This window comes from Protopterus annectens, chromosome 5.part0 (genome assembly GCF_019279795.1).
Source record: "Protopterus annectens isolate FY-2018-M chromosome 5.part0, PAN1.0, whole genome shotgun sequence".
NCBI classification, from domain to species: Eukaryota; Metazoa; Chordata; order Ceratodontiformes; family Protopteridae; genus Protopterus; species Protopterus annectens.
In genome coordinates this window covers 170,152,014-170,175,780 of record NC_056735.1, presented here as the reverse complement: position 1 = coordinate 170,175,780, position 23,767 = coordinate 170,152,014, and the positions used below count along the sequence as shown (strand labels likewise).

The 23,767-nt window shown below is 42.6% G+C and overlaps 1 protein-coding gene across 1 annotated transcript in view; it reads left to right on the top strand.

The window, feature by feature from the left end:
* The window catches only part of MED17 (mediator complex subunit 17), a 717,849-nt gene that overhangs the window by 619,315 nt on the left and 74,767 nt on the right, over positions 1-23,767 (top strand). The window contains exon 10 of the mRNA XM_044072197.1: positions 13,079-13,196. Within this exon, the coding sequence (XP_043928132.1) occupies positions 13,079-13,196 (118 nt within the window). The remainder of the gene's footprint in view (positions 1-13,078; positions 13,197-23,767) is intronic.

Below are 23,767 nucleotides of genomic sequence, written 5' to 3'. Positions count from 1 at the left end.
ATCTTGCATCTAGGGGTAGAGCATCATTTGGCTCCGCGGTGCTCCGGAATATCCTTCCGTGATGGCCGCCCAAGATTCAGGTAGCTGGGGACTCTGTCCCACAGGTTGCAGACAAATGAATCTCCTACTTCAGATTTAGAAGTTATGTACTCACCATAACGTTCCATCTGAGTAGGTGTATTCATTTGTCTGCAACCATCCCGCCCTCCTATCCCCCTGGCCTTTCAGTTTCCTGCATATTATCTGTTACCCTTTTCAGGGTGTTTTTGCTGTTGGCAAACTCAATCTGAGGTCATGAGGGTAGAGCAGGGCATTATGGGTGAGGGGAGGAGCTGAGAGCTTGGATCCATAGCTGGAAAACCATGCCGGTTCGGATCCAATATCGGATCCATAACCCACAGGTTGCAGACAAATGAATACACCTACTCAGATGGAACGTTATGGTGAGTACATAACTTCTAATTTCTATGGCTCTCCTTTTTCTCATTTTCTGTTTTCACACTGGGAGAGCTGAAGTTAAGGTATTGATCAGTGTGCCATCGTCTTGGAAGTTAGGATGTAGATGATCTGGTCAAGATGGGATGGAACTGAGAAGTATTAAGCAGAATTCTGTTCTTTTGGGGGGTTTTCTGCAACTACGTTTGAAGTTTTGTTCAGGATAGCCACAAGGAGTGTCTTGAGGGTATGTCCTGCCACAGCAGCCACCCTTCTGTGCATGTCTGCCCACAACTGCATGGTAATCTTTCTGTAAACTCTGGTCTCCACCGGGGCTTATGAGAGGATCTGCTCAGTATGCTTCATACCCCCACCCCAGGTTTGCTTTTTATCAGCCCACCCTGGGTTGGCTTTCTGTCAGCAGCATCAGGTGTTTGAGCTGCTAACTGAGTTCAGGTCTCTTTTTCACGAGTTCTGTGCTTCATAATGCTGTCTTTACAAACTCTTCTACCTTTCCTACGTCATAAAGCTGTTCTGGTATCCTTAGGCCTAAAGGGTGCGTACCTTCAAATCCCCATCCACCTTTCCTGTAGAAAATTTCTGAGGTGCTTTATTGGTTCATTAAATTTTCAGTTTACTGCTTTGCCCATTGGTCTTTCTACAGCTCCAAGGCTGTTAGTGTCTGGCTGCAGTAGTGGCTTTTTGCCACACTCAGGGCATACAAATCGTCCCTTACCTAGGCAAACTTATACTCCAGGCTTTATCTAGAGACACTCTTCTAAAGCATTTCCATTACACTGTATGACTTTTGACTCTCCCGGTGTTCACCATCAGTAACGAAAGATCCCAACTCATTTGTGCCCAACAGCTGACATTTCTGGGATGCAGTCCAGACATGTCTGCCATACATGTCTCTGTTCCTCAGGAAAAGGTCACCTTTCTGACCACAGGGTTCTTAATTCTTTCCAGTGAGGATCATTGCTCAGCCAAACAAGCTCTCAAAGCCCTGGGAGTCATGGCTGCACCATCTCTTATGCTGCCTCTCTCCTGACTACATGAGGAAGGTAGTGGTATCTGAAATCAGTGTGGTCCCAGCACTCTCACCCTCTTAGTACCCACATTCCTCTTCTTCCTTGCATCAAGAAGGAACTCCTTTGATGGAGCAACCAGGTTAGGCTCGATCCAGGTCTTCCATTCACTCCAACCCCAAACAACCATGACCTGTTTACAGATGCTTCAGACAGGGCATGTGGGGCTCGGACATAAAACCACCGAGTCCATGGGGAATGGCCCACCCACATACTCAAAGAACACATCAATTTAAAGGAAATGAGGACGCTTCTATAAGCCCTATAGACTTTCTCACATCTTTGGAAACCAAGTAGTCTGCTGGTGCACACAGACAACACCACAGTGAATGTGATGTGTAAACAAGCAGGGAGGCTTAAAATCATAGGCTCTATCCCTTGGGCAGGCTAGCACAGGAGGGCAAGGCACCTAGCCTCTGAGCTGAATCTTACATTTACAGCGATATATATTCCCTCTCAACACACCGTCATGGCAGACATTTTAAGCAGGGACTTGGAGGACCCTCACAAATTGTCTTTGAACACACAGGTGTTCAAATCCATAGCTCTCAGATGGGGGGACCCCCGAGATAGACCTGTTTGCCTGCTCCTGATTTTCTGCACAAGGATTCCATCACCACTAGCATGGAGGACAGATATCTTTAGTGACAGAGAAGTTCCTTTATGCACATCCCCTCTGCTCCCAAGGCTCCTTCTCAAGGTCCAGAAGGAAATCTCCAAAACTCTTGCTTCTGGCACCTTGCTAGCCAAGATAGCACTGGTTCCCACTCCTGTTTCATGACTCAAAGGGAAATTTCTGGAGAATCCCTCCAAAACTAGATTTAATCACTCAACAGAAATAGCAGCTCCTTCATCCCAATCTGATCTGTTGTAGTCTAACCCTGTGAATGATAGTACTCTAATACCTACAAAAATCTTTTCTGAAGAGGTTGTTCAAGTCCTACAAGAAGCTAGGAAGCTTAACACCAGGAAGTCTTACACAGCCAAGTGGAAGAGACTTTCCATCTGGTGCCTTACGTGCAAATTCCAACCCCTTTTATTAGGTACTCCATAGTACTCCAAATGTTCTGTGGCTTTCAGGGTTGACCTACTCTTTCAGTAAGGCTTACTTATCTGCCGTTAATGTTGTTCTACCTTCGTAGCCCCCTCTTATGTCCAGGAAAAAGGTTAAGCTTTTCTTGAGGGGAGTCAACCTCCCCAACGAAACCTATCACCCCGCCATGGTACCTTAATTTTGTTTTGGAAAAACTCACTTTAGCCCCTCTTTTGAACCACCTGATCTGACTACTATAAAATTATGCACTTGGAAAACAGTTGTCCTCCTAGCTTTGACGTCAGCCCACATGGTCTCATAACACCACACACATGGCTATTCCACCCTTTCTCATCTTATAAAAAAGACAGGGTGAGCCTCAGGGGCCAGTACATCTTCCATGCCAGAAGTGGTTAGTGAACTTACCCTCAAGCAATCAATCTGCCTACTTTTTCCCCAACCCTCAAAATAGGGGGGAAAGAGTATTGCACTCGTTAGACATTCACAGACGGTTGAGGTTTTACCTGGATAAAACCAAGGATATAATAAAAATAGATCAGCTGCTTCTCTCTTTTATGGATTCCATGTTAGGACAGTTAGTTTCCAAACAATCTATTGCTTCCTCTATCAAAAAGGCTATTTCTTCCTGCTACTCTCACCATGGAAAAAAACTTTACCCTCCTGGCCAACACACTGCACTTAAGCAGTGGCTTCTTTAGGTGCTTTCTACAAGGGTGTGGATACCAGGTCCATTTTAGAAGCAGCTACCTCGTCATCAGTTCATACCCTCACAAAACACTACAAGATAGATGCTTTTTCAGGTCCAGGGTATTGTTTGCCAGAAGTATTCTGTATGGCCCCCTGGACCCTTCATCTACTGTTTTCTCTTACGACTGCCTCCGATGTCCTTCAAGAATGCAACTGCAGTCATAACATGTGGGTTGTCCTGCCTCAGGCAGCCCTCGGTCGGCCGGATTCCAAGGTCTGGGTCCGACGTCGGCTGATGTCGCATTTCTCTCCGACGTCAGAGCGGCTGGAGTACATAAGCATCAGCCAACGCCATTTTCTTCAGTCTTTCTTGCCGCGCGGTGCCCGAAGCAGAAGCAGTTCGCAAGTGCCGGTCGGTCAGCTCCTGTATTCTACGATACCGAAGTCATCAAAAAAGCTAAGTACCCCGTTGGGGACCTTTTCTTGCCTCAGCCGATGTCAGAAATTACTGGAAAAGTTAACAATTGTCTTTTTTGTGGTAAACAAATACCTCATAAGGATTTCCACTCTTACTGCCTCCCTTGCCTGGGCCCAGACCATGACGTCTCGGCCTGTGTAGCCTGTGCTCGCTTCAACAAGCGCACTGTCAGGCGCCGGGCGGAGTTCGCTGAAGATTTTTTCGGCGATAAATTTGCTTACACCATGCCGTCAGATCTTCCGACATCGCAAACTCCCAAAAATCGAAAAGACCGGGACCGACATCCTCGGCCCGCGTCTACCACCGACTCCACGCCTAAACTTAGCGTGAGTGCTCCGGTTCCCTCTGAGACGGTCTCTCCACCGCTCCGAACCGAAGACACCGCATTACCGACGACTCCGATTCCAGATATTACTCCGACACCAGTTATAGACTTTCCTCCGGATACCGAAACCGAGGAAATGCCCGAGACCATTGCTGTAGACAAGGTCACTCCTGCACATGGAGCTGCCAGGCCTCCTATGGCCATGTCTATTAAGGCCTACACTAGGGCTAAGGCAGCCAGCAAAACAAAGCATATTGCTTCCAAATCCTTACCTCAGCCGACTCCGGAGACACAAATTATGTCCATGGCTGCTGATTTAATTTCCATGATCAGAGGTTCACAGGCCCATCCTGAAAGAGCATCCCAGCCTCCTCCTGATAAAAGGCCCCGGGTTGAACCCTCTGACCCTTCTCCTTCAGATGAAGACTCTGAGGGCTCTGTCCACTCTGATAGCCAGGAAGAGCTCTTCCAGACCTATGAGGACTCAGATGCAGAAGATTCCATACCTTTGGCCTCCCCTCCTGAGGATATTTCTTTTGGGGAAGTTCTGCACACCATGAGGGAACATTTCAAGTGGCAGGGTCAGGAATATTCTGATTCTAGGAAACGCCTTAGGACTTTCCTTAAGAAGCCTCAGCACAGGCCCTTAGCTATTCCTCCTGTACTTGATGTTCTGGATGATTTGTATTCTGATTCTAGTGCTACCCCTGATTCTCTTCCTCCTGCTCCAGCCAAGCCAGACAGGTATTACAGGGTCCCAGAAACTCATTCCCATTTATTCAGGGCCCATACTGCTGATTTGGAAACTATTTCACAGGGGCCTAAAGGAGTTTCAGCCTCCACCTCAAAAATCCTTTGCCCTCCAACAGGGAAGCAAGGTCATTAGAGAGATGGGGTAAAAGGTTTACACATCCACTACCTTATCTATGAGAGCTTTAAATTGCCTTTTTCATATGTTCCAATATCAGGGTTAGCCCTTAGAAGCTTTACAAAAACATTAGCTTCTCCTGATCCTTTAGACAGGAAGACTTTGCAGGAAGCTGTACATAACACTCAGCAAGTAAGCAATCACTTCCTGCAGTGTGGATATGATGCACTGGAAGCTTCATGTAGGGCAGCTATGACAGGGGCAGTGATGCGTAGACATGCTTGGTTAAAAGATCAACCTCTACCAGATCATGTAAAAGCAAAACTTCTGGATGCACCTTTGGAAAAGAACAAGCTTTTTGGTGCAAATGCTAAGGATGTGTTGAAGACCATAGAAGAAAAAGCAAAATCAGTTCAGACTGTGAAAGATTTCCTCCAGGTTCAACCCCCCAGATTCAGTAGGAATTGGCCTTCAAAAAACTGGTCCTTTCCTAATCCAGAAAAGTTTCAAAGGGGTAAGAACAGACGTGGCCGAGGAAGAGGCCAATACAGAGGCCCTTACAGAGGACGACAATGGCGGCCAGGAAACCAAAGAAGTGACGCAGGGGTTTCTCCTGCCCAACAACCACAAGCTCAATGACTTTCCTCTACTACCGCCTACCAGGGAACAACTAGAAGCTCCCTTGGGCGGAAAATTATCTCTGTTTGCAGAAAACTGGCACAGACTGACAAAGGACAAATGGATTTTGGACATTATAGACCGAGGGTACAGGTTTCATTTTCATACCTTACCAAGAAAACAAGGCATGCCAAATCTACCACAACATCAAAGGGCAGAGGCTATCAAGCAAATCACTCTGCTGACTCGAATGAAAGCAATAGAAAGAGTTCCACAACAAGAACAAGAACAGGGGTTTTACTCAAGACTGTTCCTTGTTCCAAGAAAAGAATCTCAATGGAGACCAATACTGGACTTGTCCGCATTAAACACCTTTCTCATAGTACCAAAGTTCAAAATGCTGACTCTACAGCAACTCCTTCCCATGCTGGGAAAGGAGTCATGGCTGATTACTCTGGACCTCAAGGAGGCATACCTGCATGTCCCTATCAGACACAGCTGCAGAAGATACCTCAGATTTCTTGCAGGGCCAGAGCATTATCAATTCTCAGCATTGCCATTTGGCTTATCTACTGCGCCCAGAGTATTTACAAAATGCCTGGCTTCAGTAATTGCTCATTGCAGGCTCCAGGGTATACAAATTTACCCGTACCTGGACGACTGCCTCATACAAGCGGACGACAAATTGATGTTGGCAAAAAACCTGGATTATGTCATACGATTACTTCAAGCTCTGGGATACACAGTCAACTTCCAAAAGTCAAGACTGCAGCCATCCCAGCAAATAATCTTCTTAGGAGCCAAACTAGACACAGCCTCTCAGATGGCTTACCTGACAGAAGACAAGCAAGAGAAGTTAACTCAATACTTCAAAGGTTTAGCAAAACTCACCCAGATGACTGCAAGGAGATTCCTACAGGCCCTGGGTTACATGGCATCCTGCATTCTACTGGTTCCATTAGCAAAACTACACATGAGAAATCTTCAATGGTACCTAAAAAGCATTTGGTCTCAACACAGCAACAACTTGGAGACAATCATACCACTCATTCCATGCCTACAAAAGGAATTCCTATGGTGGGCCTCGGTGAGCCAGGAAAACACAGGTATGTCATTCAGCAAACCACAGATAACACAGACCATGACTACAGACGCCTCAGACCTTGGATGGGGCGCACATGGAAGGCAGGTGTATACAAGGACAATGGTCTCCAAAGGAAACACATCTGCATATAAACCAAAAGGAAATGCTGGCAGTAATTCATGCTATCGAGGCTTTTCAACACCAACTCCAGCAAGGCCATTTAATGATACGGACAGACAACACCACTGTGATGTGGTACATAAACAAGCAGGGGGGCACCCACTCTTACCCCCTTTGCAGACTGGCAATGCAGCTTTGGGAGAAATCACTGAGTCTAAACATCCAGTTACAATCCCAGTTTGTTCCAGGAAAAGACAATGTGTTGGCGGACAGCCTAAGCAGGAATTTCACAGATCCACACGAGTGGAGGTTACATCCAAAGGCTTTCAGACAACTCACTTCGACATGGGGCAAGCCAGAAGTGGACCTACTTGCCTCTCACCTCAATCATCTTCTACCAAAATTTTGCACAAGGACATACCATCCAAAGGCTTGGAAAGTAGATGCCCTTTCATTCAGCTGGAACTCCCTAGCAATCTATGCATTCCCACCTCTGCCACTGATGACCTCAGTATTACTAAAGATCAAAGCAGAGAAGCCCAAGGGAATCATAATAGCTCCGGATTGGCCAAGACAACACTGGTACCCACTACTACGGAGCATATGTCACACCAGGAGGTGGGCCCTCCCTCAGTGGCCTCTACTTTTGACTCAACACAATTTCGAAACACTGCATCCAAACCTTCAGACACTGCAGCTAACAGCCTGGGAGATCCCATAAATAACTTCAGCTTATCTCTCTCCAAGGAAGTTCAGCGGATACTAACAGAGGCTCGAAGACCATCCACCAGAAATCCACCAGAAAGGTTTAATTAGCAAAGTGGAAAAGATTCAGCAATTGGAATACCAGCAAGGGACATGATGCATCATTACTGAACATCCCACTCATCTTGGAATATTTGGCAGATATGTTACAGAGTGGCCTCTCATATTCTTCAATAAAGATACATGCATCTGCTATTTCAGCTAGATACAACACTGATCCTCCTGTTTTCTCTCACCCCTTACTAAGACAATTCCTCAGGGGAATCAAGAACATTAAGCCACCAAGAAAGGCCCCAGTGCCAGCCTGGGACCTCAATTTTGTCTTAGAAAAACTGACTCTACCTCCTTTTGAGCCAGCAGCTTCAGTTGACTTGCAATTTCTCTCATGGAAAACAGCTTTCCTGTTGGCAATTACCTCAGCAAGAAGGGTTTCGGAGCTACAGGCCCTAATGGCAATACCACCCTTTGTTATTTTCCACAGAGACAGGGTTTCATTAAGGACCAACCCTACTTTTATGCCAAAGGTGGTATCTAGGGTTTCTCTAAATCAAGCCATTAATCTGCCTGCTTTCTTCTCCAATCCTGAGAATAAGGGGGAAAGACTTTTGCATACCTTGGACATTCATAGACAACTTCGATACTACCTGGACAGAACCAAGGCCAGTAGGAAGTCTGAACAGCTTTTTGTAGCTTACGCCCCTGCAGTCCAAGGAAAAGCAATTTCAAAACAGACTATTTCTAAATGGATTGGACATTGCATCAGATTCTGTTATTCCTTTCATGGGAAGACTGTTCCAGTCTATGTCAGACCACATTCCACCAGAGCTACAGCCACCTCTACAGCATTTTTAAGAGAGGTGCCTACAAAAGACATTCTAGAAGCTGCTACATGGAGCTCCGTGCATACATTCTCCAAACACTACAATCTCCCTCTATATTCCAGATCCAGAGCAGGCTTTGCTTCGGCAGTCCTGCAGGGTTTGATTGCCACACCATCTCTTTCCTAGAGCATACCTCCTCCCCCAGCTAAGCTATGGTATTCTACCCACATGTTATGACTGCAGTTGCATTCTTGAAGGACATAGTACAGTTTTGTACCTACCATAAATGTAGATGTCCGATAGACATGCAACTGCAGTCGGTTTTCCTCCCTCCATACCCCTCTATGCCTAGGGTCCACTCCTATCCCCCTTACTCTTAGCTGGGGATATCTGTTATGGTGTATTTGTTTTATTGCTCATGTATTTGTTTGGAATCCTGTTTTTGTCTTCCAATTTGATTACAGCCTTCCTTGGAGGGCACCTGGCATCTGGGGCAAGAAACACTGAAGAAAATGGCGTCGGCTGATGCTTATGTACTCCAGCCTCTCTGACGTCGGAGAGAAATGCGACATCAGCCGACGTCGGACCCAGACTTTGGAATCCGGCCGACCGAGGGCTGCCTGAGGCAGGACAACCCACATGTTATGACTGCAGTTGCATGTCTATCGGACATCTACATTTATGGTAGGTACAAAACTGTACTTTTTCTCTCTCCATTTCCAGCTCTGGAACTCAACCCTCTGTTAAGAATACTGCAACAGTGATTCAGTCAAGACATAGTACAGTTGTTTAAGAACTTACCACAACAGTAGATGTTCTACTGATCACTGTTGCAGTATTCCTTACATCCCACCTTGTCCCCCTTCTCTTTTCTCCTTATTGGTACAAACACTACTTCTTACACACAACTCGTTATCCCAGGATTTTGCAGCTTTTCTGAGAAGGAACTTGCTTACCCTTTTCAAACTAAGCCCCTCCTAGCTGACCTATCTCCTACTTTGGTTTTCTCAGGCTACTGCTTTCTTGGATATAGTCTGAAGATCTCATATGTACGTCCGACTTTATACCCTGACTTCTACAAGCTGAGGTCATCATTTGTATGTACATCCTAGGAAGGTAAAGCTTTGGTACTCTGGATGGATGTCAGTGAGCTACAACCCATCTATTAAGAATACTGCAACAGTGATCAGTAGGACATCCGCTGTTATGGGTAAGTTCTTACATAGCTGTACATTATCAACATATGTGGTTATCCACAGTCCATTTCCCACTTTTATATTTAAGAACATCCACAATTTGCGGTCCACAGCAGAATAGACCAGTATTGCCTGGCTGTCATACTTCTTGTGTTGCATAACATTGTTTTGTACAATTAGTTACATATGAATTGACAGCTGATTTTTGTTTAATTGCTCCCTCATGTGGAGTATCAGAAGGATTATCAAAGTTAAGATAAGCAGTGTACATTCAGTCATTTGTTATCACGTTACCTATTTAAAGAATGACACTGGTTTAAACAGTCAACCTCTCCACTTCGCAAACATTTACAGCGGTTCTGCTTCTGTTACATTTGGAACAAAGCTCCATTATGACCCTGTCCGTAGTTTTATATAAAACAGTGGTCAGGTTGATGATTTTAAAAGTTGTTTTGGTTTTATGTGACTATCTGTTCTTGTCACCATAGGTCAGGGATGTTTCTACATACTTACATTTAGTTTAACAGAATGAGAAGGGGGTTGGTTAGATTTTCTTTGATTTTGTATAGGAAACGACCAGCTGTGCTATTGAGCCCCTTGAAACTTGAATTCTTGATTTTTTAGTTTTACTGGTGGCAGCAGTTATTATGTATGGTTATGTAATGGATGTTCCCCTTATCTCTGTAGCATTCTGCTATATGCCTTTGTTTATGGCGAAGTAAGCACATTTTTTGTGACCACAGTCAGTATTTCCTATATCTGGGTAATGATTTCAATTTTGTTATACAATTAAACATTACCTTATTGCTTTTGTTCTATGAGACTAAATTGAGTCAGTGATGAGATGTTGAAGATCTGATGAGTAAAATAGGAGGGAATCCATCACATTTTTAGTGAGTATTTAAATCTTAGGATAACTTGAAGAGACTGTCTGAAGAAGTTCATGTTGTAATGGACAAAAGTGCTTAGTGTTGTTTCTAAGTACAGTTCTTGCCTTATTTATGTAATAAATGGTTACAGTTTTATTTTTTGGTTTCTTTGGGCCGTGATTTGTTGGATTTGTTGTTGGTCTTTTGGAGCACTTAGTTTAAAATGAGGAGGGAAAACGAGTGACACACACTTGTTCCAGAATAAAACATGCTAATATAAAAAAAGAGTAATATGTAGTGTATAATTAAAAACTATTTATTATACAATGACCCCCCCATTAAAATTCCAAAACGTGCATGCTGATTGGCCAGAGTGCCTGTTGTAAATCCCACAATATACCAATGAAAAATAGGTCCAGTCACCTGGACCTTTTTTACGTTGGTATAAAGTCCTCAAAATATATATATTTTTTAAACAAAGAACAAAGAAAAAACGGAGCAACAGAGACTTTCTTTTCTCCATTGCTTCCGTTTCTAAGCATTGATGTACTGGGTATGCGTGGGACGCAAGTCCCATACGCATGCTCAGTACATCAAAACAGGGAAGCAGTGTACTACAACCAGCGGAAGAACAGTAATGTGCCGTTATACAAAGACATTATTTAAGAAAAGTAAGTATTTTTTTTTCAGACTGCGGTGGTGGTGCTGTGGTAGCGTTGTCGCCTCACAGTTAGACGTTGCCCGTTAGATTCTCAGTTAGAGCATCTTCTGTGTGGCGACATGCGTGCATGGACATTCCTTCGTTGAAGGTTGTGCGTTAGGCCCGGCAAGCCAGCACATAAAAATCTACTGCCAATCATTAGCGGACCGGAGTTCAGCTGTGGCGACCCCTAACCGGGAAAAGCCGAAAGACACAAAAAAGTATTTTTTTTTATAAATAGTGTCATTGTATAATAGCAATAACCAACTCCATGGTTGTGGTATATTGAAATTTACCTATGGTTGGCTTTATTTAATCACTCGGGCTTCGCCCTCGTGCTTTAACCATACCAACCGTGGGTAAACCTTCAGTATACCACACCACGTCGTCTGTTATTGCTTTAGTGCTGTATGCATTTAGAGCACATTTAGTGTCCATGTGACCATTTTGGCCAGGTGGCATTCAGTTTTATTTGCCAAGTAAGCTGTACAACTTCAAGATCAACTTCCTAAAATTATTACAAATAACAGGTGCTTGAAAAGTTAATTATTATGATTTTTACTTAACATGTCAGTTGATATTTTGGGAAGCCTTCTGCAATGGGCACTTGTTACCTACCTTCCTGGAACCCTCTGTATCCTGTAGCTGCAGATAAACTTTCCTGTGAGTCAAGTATGTATTGAATTCTGTATTCTTGAATGATTTGTATTTTCTGATTTACAGATTGTGCTCACTCAGTTGGTGATATTCAAACCGATTAACAAAGATGCTGAGCATGCTGTCCTAGCCAAGATCATGATGTTATGATGTATGGCAGCTGATGGAGCATGCACCCTCTCAGTTCAGAAATATGTGACGATTTACATTTATGTCAGCCTGAGAATATTGGAGGAGGAAATCCCAACAGTTGCATTTTGCAGATCAGCCCATATGCTGACTACGTAGGTCTAGGGTACTTAATAGACTGTTTATTATTTATCTATGAGGATCTTAAGAAGTCTAGCCTTAAATACCACTGGTAGTTTTTAACCCTTATGTTTTGCATCCAGTTAACCAGACTGGCCAAACAAGGATATGTTGGGACATTTACATGTCTCTCCTATGTGTGATGGACTGTGATGCTAAACCTGGGTTAAATTTGCAGTTACCCACCCATTTGTCCAAATTATGGTTGCCTAGATTAAGGGAAGTGCTTTGCTGTATGTGGAGTGGAAGATGGTGCCATAATAGCAGTATTCTCTGTAATACATTCTTGTCCCTCCAGCATGTTGTATTTATTTTGTAAAAGAGATTGAGATCCCTTGAGCAGATGTTATGATACCATTTGATTTGCAAATGTGTAACAGGTGTGACAAAATAGGGTCTGTTGAAACTCTGTATACAAGACACAGGTCACCTCTCAGTAGTTTGTGTGATACTGAGAAGAGGGACAAGACTTTGAGACAGTCTGCATAGTTTTTACAATTTAGGCCTTTGATTATTATTTTTTTTTTTAGTGTGAAAGAGTTGTGGTCATTCCAGTTGTGACAAGTGTTTGGACAGGTACATACTGAAAGTGGCGTTATACTCAGTGACTGGCCAAATGAGTGCCGAATATAGTCGAATGATTAACTCACTGGATCTGGACTGAATATAAACTGTGCATTGAAAAAAGTACTTCATTACAGCTGTGGATACACAGTGCTCAAAGGACAGTTCATTGTTGATGTAGGGTCCCAGATCCCTAACTACAGTATAAATTCTGAGGTATCCGTTATCAGCATAATAGTTACAATGGGAGTTATGCGTGCTGAAGGGATATGACTGTATATGAATCAAGACATAAGTATATATCTGTTTACAGTTACTTCTGGTGGATCACTTTATTCTTTTTGCGTTTTACTTTAATTAAACACTTCAAGATTACTTTTACTGTGTTTGATTAGATACGTTAGGGTTATAGGTAACATTTTTCTGTTGTGTTTTTAAAGGTCCATTCAACTGCAGCTGAATATTGGGGTAGAACATATCAGAGTTGTACACCGAGATGGCAGAGTTATTGTACTTTCACATCAGGAACAGGAACTACAGGATTTCCTTCTTTCACAGGTAAAACTGATTGTTTACAAATGTGTCATTTACTTAATTGTTTGCTGTTCCCTGGATACAGCCCCTACAGCTGTGCAACTTCCACATTATATGGTGCAGAAAACTGTTCTGCACTGGGCCATCTGAAAAGTGAAGATCTGTCGTTACTACACCTCCTCCCATACGCACACACAGATCTTAGCAAAAAACAGATACACTAAGACAGACTGGTAGGTATGGCATAAGTTTGGAACTAAACAGTGTAAAAGTGGTCACACTTACAAGGAATATAAAAGCAAATTTCAATTTTTTTTTGTTTTCTCACATTCGTTGATTAATGTGCTGTAAAAAAAAATTATAGGCTGCAAGGATCTTCCAAAAGCAACATGGCTCCTGATTTCAGTGACATTACCCTACAGGATAGCAAATAAAATAATGGTGTGAGCATCTGGCAAGCAAATAAAATAATGGTGTGAGCATCTGGCAAGACTTAGTTTTGAAGATTTTTTTCCCATCCAGTCAGAGAATCCAGAGAATAGTGTCACCAGTGACAACTGTTCTCTGTAAATGTACTAAATGTTCTTTGTGTTTCACTGTTGCAGTCATCACATTTCGGTTATCTGCCTGCAGGTAGCCCTCAGCCGGCCTGAATACCAGCGTCTTCGGATTTCTGAGTCGGATGCTGTCGCTTCTTCCATGATGTCAGGTCGTCAGGGGTATAAAAAGGGTCTATATCAGAACATCGAAGTATTAAAACTGTGAATGTTCTGATATCGAATACTATTCAACGAACGGTAAGAATAGCGAAGCTGCAGAACAGCAAATTTTTTCCTTGGGAAGAATTTGGTTGGCCATTTCTGTGGCTTCGCTATTCTTAGCACTGTGGTGGAAAGTTACGGGTTGGGTTCAGGTAAGCATGCGATTGTTTGTACATTAGGGTTAGGGGCGGGCTAAGTGAGTTAGGGTGTGGGTCAGGCGTGTGTGCGATAGTGACCGACTTTAGTGTTGGGGCGGTTTAAGTGAGTTAGGGTTAGGGTGCGGGTTAGGTGAGTGTGCGATAGTGACGGACCTTAGGGTTAGGGTTTGGGTTAAGGTAAGTGGGTAGATAGTAGTGTATGTTTAGTTTAGTGTAGCGTTAGATGTAGGAATTTAAGTGCATGTGTGTGGTTGCTGTTTGTTTGATGTGCTTGTGTTGTGTGTGTGTTTTGGAGCAACAAATTTTTTCCATGGGAAAAAAATTTGCTGTGCTGAATGTTCGATATTTTCATGTTTAGATGTTTTGGGGCCGATGAAATAGCGTTCGCTATGTTCATCTTTCGATAACGTGATATAAATGCTATAAAACATGCAGCCGATGCCATTACATCAGTCTTTCTAGCTGTGCGGTGCCAGAAGCAGAAGCAGTTTGCAAGTGCCAGTCAGCCGACTCCTGAAATTTTCGTTTTCGAGTTTCAGACCTGAAGTCTTCAAAAAGATAAGTACCCCGTTGAGGATCCTTTTTCATGCTCTAACTGATGTCAGAAAAAATTAACAATTGTCTTGCCTGTGGAAAGCAAATACCTCATAAAGATTTTCATTCGTACTCTGTCACCTGTTTAGGCCCAGACCACAACGTACCTCGCTGTCGGTTTTGTGCCTTGTTCAACGCCCAAACTATTCGTCGTCGGGCTATTTGTGTAGCTAAATACTTTCGTTTTTGATCTCCATACCCCGAAATGGCTTAGTTAAGCCATCTGACTACTGATCTTCCAAAAAAACGTTAAGGATAAAGACAGAGACAGACCACATAGATCCAAAATTGCCAACAATGCTTCCGTTAAGCTAGTCTCCAGCCTGCCGGTACTCAGTGAGGCACTTTTGCAGCCCCTGATACCCACTACTACAGATTCGCAGGCCTATACTGAGACCCATTAGGAATTTGGTATGCAGCGAAATGCTTCTTCGACTGTGGAATCTGCGGATGTCTCTACCTTGGATGGGTCTGGAGCCGCTGTGCAGGCACTGGCTTCTGAGGGTGTATTCAGGCCTACTGACTTTCATATTAAACCGATGACTTCATTTTGAGATAGAAATGCCAAATTCCTCAGGCCTAAAGCTCGCACTACACCTAGAAAACCAATATCCAAGCCGCATACTCAGGCCCATATACCTCAAAAACAAATGATTAGAATGGCTGAAGACCTTATTACCTTAATTAGGGGAAGATAGCCTTCCCCCTCTAAGAGACCTAGAACGAATTCTCTTTCTGATTCTTCTGATCAGGAATCTGATATCTCTGCTCCTTCTGACTACGAGGATTTATCCTTATCTAGTTATGAGGATTCTGATGCAGATGATTCCATTCCCTCTGCTTTCCCTCCAGAAGATTTTTCTTTTGGTGAAACCTTGCATATTAGGGAGCATTTCCGCTGGGAATGCCAGGACTATTCTGAGTCCAAAATGAGACTTAGGGAATTTTTACTCCTGCCTCAACACAGACCTCTAGCTATCCCTCCTGTTCTGAATATTGTAGATGATGTTTTCTTGGAATCCAGCCTTACCCCAGACACTTTGCCTCCAGCTCCCAGGAAACCTGACAGGTACTACAGAGTACCTGACTCTCACAAATTCCTCTTCAAGAATCCTACTGCAGATCCAGAGACCATTTCCCAAGGACCAAAAGGCATTAAGACTACTACTGCCAAAAATCTTACCCCTTCTGATAGGGACTCTAGAGCTTTAGACAGATGGGGTAAGAAGGTATACACTTCTGCTAATTTGGCCATTATGGCTTTAAATTGCCAGTTTCATATGTTAAAGTATCAGCAGCATATTATGGGACTACTTAAACAGAAAATGATGTTGATTCCTGACTGTGCTGAACACAAAGATTTGCAAGAGTTAATGCATTCTGCTGAACAAGTTGGTAAACATACTTTGCAATGTGGTTTTGATGCTTTAGAATCATCTTGCAGGGCTGCTGTCACTGGGTCTGGACTTAGAAGGCATGCTTGGCTTAAGGAACAAAATTTGCCAGATCATGTCAAAGCTAAATTACTGGATGCACCCTTAAACCAAGACCGCCGTTTTTGCAATAAAGCAGAAGTCCTCAAAAGGATGGAGAAAAAGCTAAATCTATGCAAACTGTTAAATATTTCATACAAGTACAGCCTGCTAGATTCAGTAGGCATTGGCGTTCAAAGAACTGGTCTTTTCCAGTCCCTTCCAGGCCTTCTCAGTCCAAATCCAGGAGCAGCAGACCACCAGGACTTCAGTCTTAGGCTATGCACAGATCTAAGCAGTGGGGGGCTCCCACTTCCAAAGCCAGGAGTAGTAAGCCACCCCCTATGGAAAAATGGCACAATGACTTATCCGTAACTCTTCCAAGCCCTGCTCAGCTACTTGCTCCCTTCGGAGGAAAGATCGCCCTGCATGCAAAAAACTGGGAACTCATTGCCCAGGACAAATGGGTTTTAAACAGTTTCCATAGGGTACAGATTCCACTTCCACTTACTGCCAACCCCAAGTGGATGGCCAGACCTTCCCCCAGATCAGTGGGCAGAGGCCCAAAATCAAGTTCTCTCTCTCCTCAGTATCAGGGCTATTCAACCTGTCTCAGCAGAACAAAGGGGTCAAGTTTTTTATTCAAGACTGTTCCTGGTTCCCAGAAAAGAAAACTCCTGGCATCCTGTCCTGGACCTGTCTGTTCTCAACACCTTTCTGGTGGTTCCAAAATTAAAAATGCTAACTCTTCAACAGTTTCTTCCTATGCTAGCCAAGGATGCCTGACTGGCAACCCTAGACTTGAAAGACGCTTACCTGCAGATCCCAATAAGGGAGTCCTGAAAACAAGTAATCTCTGTGGTATCCCCGAAGTCTCAAAACAACCCACTAAAGTGTAGTGGGTCCAAAAGCAAAACAGTCTCTGTGTGGAAGATTTTCAGTCCATATATTTCTAGTTAATCACTGTATATTAATCAGATCAGATAATAGTAGTAGAAGTAGCGAACATAAACTCGTCTTAAGTCAAAACCAAAACAAAACAAAAAGTAATAATAGAAAATATATAATTGTACAGCATTACTAAGTATTCAAAAGTAATCCAAGCAAGGCAGGCAGTCTGTTTCCAGTCGAAAATCCTTTATTAAGTACACAGACAAGCGATCCAAGTAAAACAAGAATTAGAGTAATAATTTCCTCACAAGCTTTCTAAATATATATATACTTTTTGTCAGGCATGGGAGTGGTTTATTGTGCTGTAAAACAAAGTGTTATTGGTACACATGTTAAATTCACATCCCTTCCCCCATCAGTGTGACATTCGAGCTGGTCCTGCCCTACTTAGTAGCTGTCATAATAATATGTAACCTTTATGTACTTTAAATAAAATTATATAATGATGTGGTACCTCTTATTTAACCAAATTATTAAGTAGATTATTAAGTCTGTGATTTTATCCAAGACAATATACTACATGGCTGGAAATATATCAACCTTAGTTCATTTTGGCAATCAAAAAATATATATAAATATATACATATACATTTTGCATGTAAAAATCAATTTCTGTTTTCATAACCTGTTGTTACAAAGATCGCTTTCTTCGTACAAGAACCCTAAAAACCTATATAATTGTATAATTAGTATTGTTATTACACATCATTTTTAATAAAGTGGAAAAAAGAACCAGAAAAAAAATAAAAATAAGAAAAATTTATGTATGATGATGGAAACAAAATGTACACTTAAATTTCAACTGATTTAAAATGGTATTTAAAACCAATTTGTAGAATAAAATAAAATAAAATAAAATACAATTAGTCATGTAAACAATGTGGCAATTTTCTAAGTTCCAGTGCACTTTTAATTGAACAGTAGTAGTTTAGTCCAGGCTTCCTAAAAGAGTTCAGCTTTAATTGCCACACGAGTTCATGTTTTTCCAGAATATTCGGGATGTCTCCTTCAAGATCACCCATGTCTATGCGATCCAGGATCTGGAACTTAAAACCTGTGTGTCTTTTATGAAGAGAAAGGTGTTTGGCTAGTGCATTATTTTTACATCCAGAGCGGATTTCTGACAGATGACATGAAATCCTACACTTGAGTTTATTTACAGTCTTGCCCACATAGAATGCATCACATTTGTTGCACTGTGCCCTGTAAATTACTTTTTTAGTGTTACAATCACCCCCTGCACTGGTTTTAATGATCTTCTTTAAATAAGGGCAATAAAAACTATCACCTTGCTGTATACATATACAAAATGTACAATTAGTTTCACATCTTTTAGTGCTTTTCTCACATGGTCTAGGTTTAAATTCAACAAAACTTCTAATGTTCCTGGCCTTCCTATAAACAAATGATGAGGCTTCACCTAAGATGTTAATCAGAAAAGGGTTTCCTGTGACAATGTCCCAGTTTTCTTCAGTAATATTTTTGATACTGTAACAATCCAAAGTGTATGTCAGGATGCAGCTATTTTTGCATTTGTTATTCTCTTTGGAATTACTTAACATTTTTCTTTTGGGGAGGTTGAGTGAAGGTGCTTCAGTCTTTTTCAGTTCTATAATGGGTTCCAGGATGTTTTTTAGCATCTGACTTTCATATTCTCTCACTAAAAAATCATTCTCTAAGTTGTTCAGGTTTCTCAAAAATGGTTCCATCTCTGTGGTAATTCGAGTTAATCTATAGCCTTGGGACTTCACTACATTATACTTGTTTTTTTGTAGGATGTAGACTTACTGTGGAGTAATAAGTTAACCCTCGTTGGTTTTCTGAATAGATCAGTGGTGATTCTGTTATTGTTGGTGTCCTTGGAAATTTGCATATCTAAGAAAGTGGTTGAAGTACAGCTATGGGAAGAGGTAAACTTCAGGAAAGGGGGTTGTTTGAGGTAAGTGATAAAATCTCCAAGCTGCAAGGGGTCACCTTCCCACACAATAAAGACATCATCAATAAAACATAAATAGCATGTGATATGCTGCATGTAATCTGTGTTGTTTAACACACAGTCCTCCTCCCATTTGCCCAGGACTATGTTAGCTATGCTGGGAGCCATGGCAGCCCCCATTGCTATACCAGTTTTTTGTTTGTAGTGTTTGCCATTGAAAGTAAAGAAATTGAAGTCCGGTACAAGATTAATGAGCTTGCTTAACTTTTGCAGTTGTGCCTGTGTACCCTGATTATGTTTCTTAAAAGACTCCATAGCTGCTGTTGTACAGTAATTGTGAGGGAGCACTGTGTACAAGGATTCCACATGGCAATGATAAATCCAGGTGTGTAATGAAGGCAGACAAGGGAGGAGGTATACTTGTGACTGATACCACTAGCTACAACCAAAAGATAGAGAACATGCTGGAGGATAACAGATTTTATGAGATATTTACCATGGATGACATAAAAAGAGCATATGATTTATGGAACACTAATCTCACCACATTATGGGAAGAAAAACTTATCACTGAAAATCTTTATAATTATTTATGGAGCCTATGCCCAAGTTTACCTTACTTTTTTGGAATACCAAAACCACACAAGAACAGAGAAGACCCACCTTATAGACCGGTGGTAGCAAGTGGAGGTTCCCTTACTGAAGCCACAGCCATTTACCTTGATTACTTGCTGAAACCTCTAGCAGAAAAGAATAAGTCATGCATAAGAAATTCAATGGATTTTTTGAAGAAAATAAAAAACATTATAGTGGAAGCTGACAGTATTTTGGTAACTATTGATGAGGAATCCTTGTACAAAATGCTCCCTCACAATTACTGTATAACAGTGGGATACCAGAGCTAGACCTATTTGCCTCCTCTTAGCACTACCAGTTGAACAAATTCTGCACCAGAACTCCCCACAGTCAAGCTTGTAAAGTGGATGCCCTGTCCTTTACCTGGGAAAGCCTCTCAATTTATGCCTTTCCCCCTCTACCTCTCCTCTTGAAAGTGCTACTAAAGATCAAACAGGACAAGCCAAGGACAATACTGATTGCCCCAGACTGGCCACGCCAGCACTGGTATCCCCTTTTGCGCAGTTTGACAGTGCTACAACCATGGCACCTGCATCGACCCCTTCCCTGCTGTCCCAGCAAGTGGGCCAGATTCTGCATCCTCAGCTTCAAACCCTGAACTTTGCAGCCTGGTTAATTCCCTGAGCTCACCCCTTGCAGCCCTCCGTAAGCAGGTGCTGGAGGTCGTTCTTGAGGCAAGGAGGCCTAGTACTAGAAAATCCTATTCTGAAAAGTGGAAAATATACTGTTCCTGGAGCCAGGCTCAGGGAGGGGGGCACAATGGTGCCCAGCTTACACCATATTCTAGATTATTTAACAGAAATGCTCCACAAGGGCCTAGGTTTCTCTTGAGTTAAGATTCATGCCTCTGCCATTTCAGCACTTTCTAATACTGAGCCACCCCTCTTCTCTCATCCTCTGCTAAAACAATTCCTTAGAGGGGCCAAACATTTAAGGCCCCTCAGGAGAGCTCCCACTGCAGCCTGGGACCTTAACTTTGTATTGGAAAAACTCACTCTCCCCCCCTTTGAACCAGTTGCTACAGCATAATTGAAATTCCTTTCTTGTAAAACAGCCTTACATCTAGCCATCACTTCAGCAAGAAGAGTGTCTGAACTGCAGGCCCTCATGGCAGTGGAATCCTTCATTATCTTCCATGCGGACATGGTTTCCCTCAGGACTAATCCATCCTTTATGCCCAAGGTGGTGTCTAGTGTGGCACTAAACCTGTCCATTCATTTGCCTACTTTTTTACCTTGTCCTCAAAGTAAGGGGGAAAGGATACTGCATTCTCTGAACGTGCACAGACAGTTTAGATTCTATTTTTACAGAACTAAGCCTCTCAGAAAATCTGACCAGCTACTAGTTAGTTTTGCTACAGGGGCAGAGGGGAAGGCCATTTCAAAGCAAACCATTTCCAAATGGATAGCCAATTGCATTCATTTCTGCTGCAAGCACCATAGAAAACCTACTGCACAGGGAATAAGATCACATTCCACCAGGGCTGCCTCTACCTCTACAGCATTTCTCAGAGGAGTCCCTACCAGGGACATCCTGGAAGCTGCTACCTGGAGCTCTGTACATACTTTCACCAAGCATTACCACCTGCCTATCTTTTCTAAATCCAGAGCTGGGTTTGCCACAGCAGTCTTACAGGGTCTTATTGCTAGCCCCAATGCTCTTTAACTGCCATAACCCTTCCTTGGCTTTGGGAATCAACCCAGATGTGATGACTGCAACAGTGAAACACGAAGAACATACTACAGTTGTGTACACTTACCATAAATGTAGATGTTCAAGTGTATTCACTGTTGCAGTCCTAGTTACACTCCCTCCAGCCCCCTGACGTCTCTTGGCTCTACCTTTCCTTCTTATTTGGAATATATTATATCATATCATGTCATGTGTATTTGATTTTTGCTGGGGGTGTTCCATACCATATAATTGCTTCCTATTGTGGGGGCACCTGACATCTGGGGCAAGAAAAACTGATGTACTGGCGTCGGCTGCATGTTTTATACCCCTGATGACCTGACGTCATAGAAGAAGCGACAGCATCCGATGCAGAAATCCGAAGACTCTGGTATTCAGGCCGGCTGAGGGCTACCTGCAGGCAGATAACCCAAGTGTGATGACTGCAACAGTGAATACACTCGAACATCTTCATTTATGGTAAGTATACACAACTGTACTTTCCTGTTTGTTTTGTAAGGTAACTCTTTAGTCATTCTAGAAATTCTACAGTGTGCTCTTGCTATGAGATGCTGGAATCACTGCTAAAACAGGCAGGTAGCTACATACATTTGCGTAAGCTAAAAGTGGACTTGCAACTGAAAACCAGAGTTAGAGTAGGCCAGCATCTAGAAAGGAGAGCCTTTGTTAGTCCAAATAAAAGTTAAGGTTACTAAGTACTGACTGTGCCCATTCTCTCTGATAAACCAGGCACATTGGCTGAAAAAGCAGTATGTTGATTAACATCTAACAAAAGATATGAGTTAACTGTGTTAGGGAGTCTTAAATATAGACTAGAAACATGCCCATGATTATTGGCACCCCAACTAAGTCGCTTCCTGATTTCTGTAGTTTAATAACTCTTTCATCCAAGATGAACATTGCACCTTGGAGACGGAGCACGTTGGACAGAATTGTGGCATCACCTCATGTTATTTATTTAGTTGGAGTCTTGGCCGAATCACTAAGTTACCTCTTGACTGATTCTCTAAGTGACCACCTGCTTAGATTTTCGATGCAGGGTTATGGTAAAATTTACAAAGAAAAAAGTTATTTTTCACTAGAAATGTATCTAGATTTGAGCCAGAGACCTTTCTACAAGTGCCATGATCATTTAACTTGACTGCTTCAGACATCAACCCTTGATGATGAGCTAGTCTTCACTGCCACCTTCTGTATCTTCTGAAAAGTATATTGACTTCCTACCTGTTGAAGACTCAGCCGTCATAATGGTTAAGGTCCTTCTTTCCCATGTACTAGGTTCAATCCTGACCTGTGGCCAATGCCTGTATGGAATTGAGAGCTTGGTTTACCTGATATAGCTCTATTGAATGAAAGCTGGCTGTAAATCAAACAATTTTCCAACCATGAACTAACGGTTGTTACACTCAGTCTAGGTTCTCTGGCAGGATGCAGCTTCAAAGTGGATAACATGATGGTCAGGAATAGGCTGGACATAATCTCTATCCAGAAAGCAAGATGGAAGGGCAATGTAGCCAAGTCACTTGGTTTGGGATCCTACTCAGAGTGAGAACTGACTAGAAATGGTGAAAGAATTGTGGTGAGGGTTGTAATCAGAAATAGTGAAAGACTCATAGATGGGGCAGTATTCATAATCTTGGCCTGTGCTCCATAATATGATAGAGAGGAAAAGAGATCATTCAAGCAGCAGGTGCAGGGCCTCCTAGATAAAGACGAACAGCATAAGTCAGTATTGATAATGGGACCTGAATGCACATATTGTAACAGACAAAACACAGTATGGGGACTGCTAGGGTCCATGTGGGTGAGCAACAGGAATACAGGAGAGGTCTTCTAGAATTCTGTCTGCCAAACAGCTTGATGGGGACCAATCCATGGTTTGCCAAGAGAGACAGTCACAAGATGTCATACAACAGTGGCCAATGTGCAACTCAGATAGACTTCCTCCTAGTAAGGAAAGTGCATTGGAATAGAATCCACAATTACATAGTCATCCCCAGTGAAACAGTCAGCTCAGAGCATAAACCACTGGTTGCCACAATTGGCTGCAAGAAGTGAAAAGGATCTAAGGTCAACAGAGGCTTGGCTGAAAACCTGTAAGTTGACTGCAGAGAAAGCAAAAGAGTACAAGGAAATACTTAGGGCTTTAGCTTCTCAAGAAGAACACTAAATAGGTGGAGTTGAAGAAGAATGATGGTTAAGGTACATAAGGAAAGCTGATGGTTGAATGCAAAAGTCCTGGAAGTCATCAAAAGAAAGGAGTGCAGGAAAAAGTGTGAGAGAAAAAACTGACTAGGCTAAGGAGTACTGATTGACTATCAAAGCCAAGAGATTGTTGTAGTAGATGAGAAGAAGGTATCGTAGGTGCCCTTCCAGCTTCTGGAAAGTGACTCAG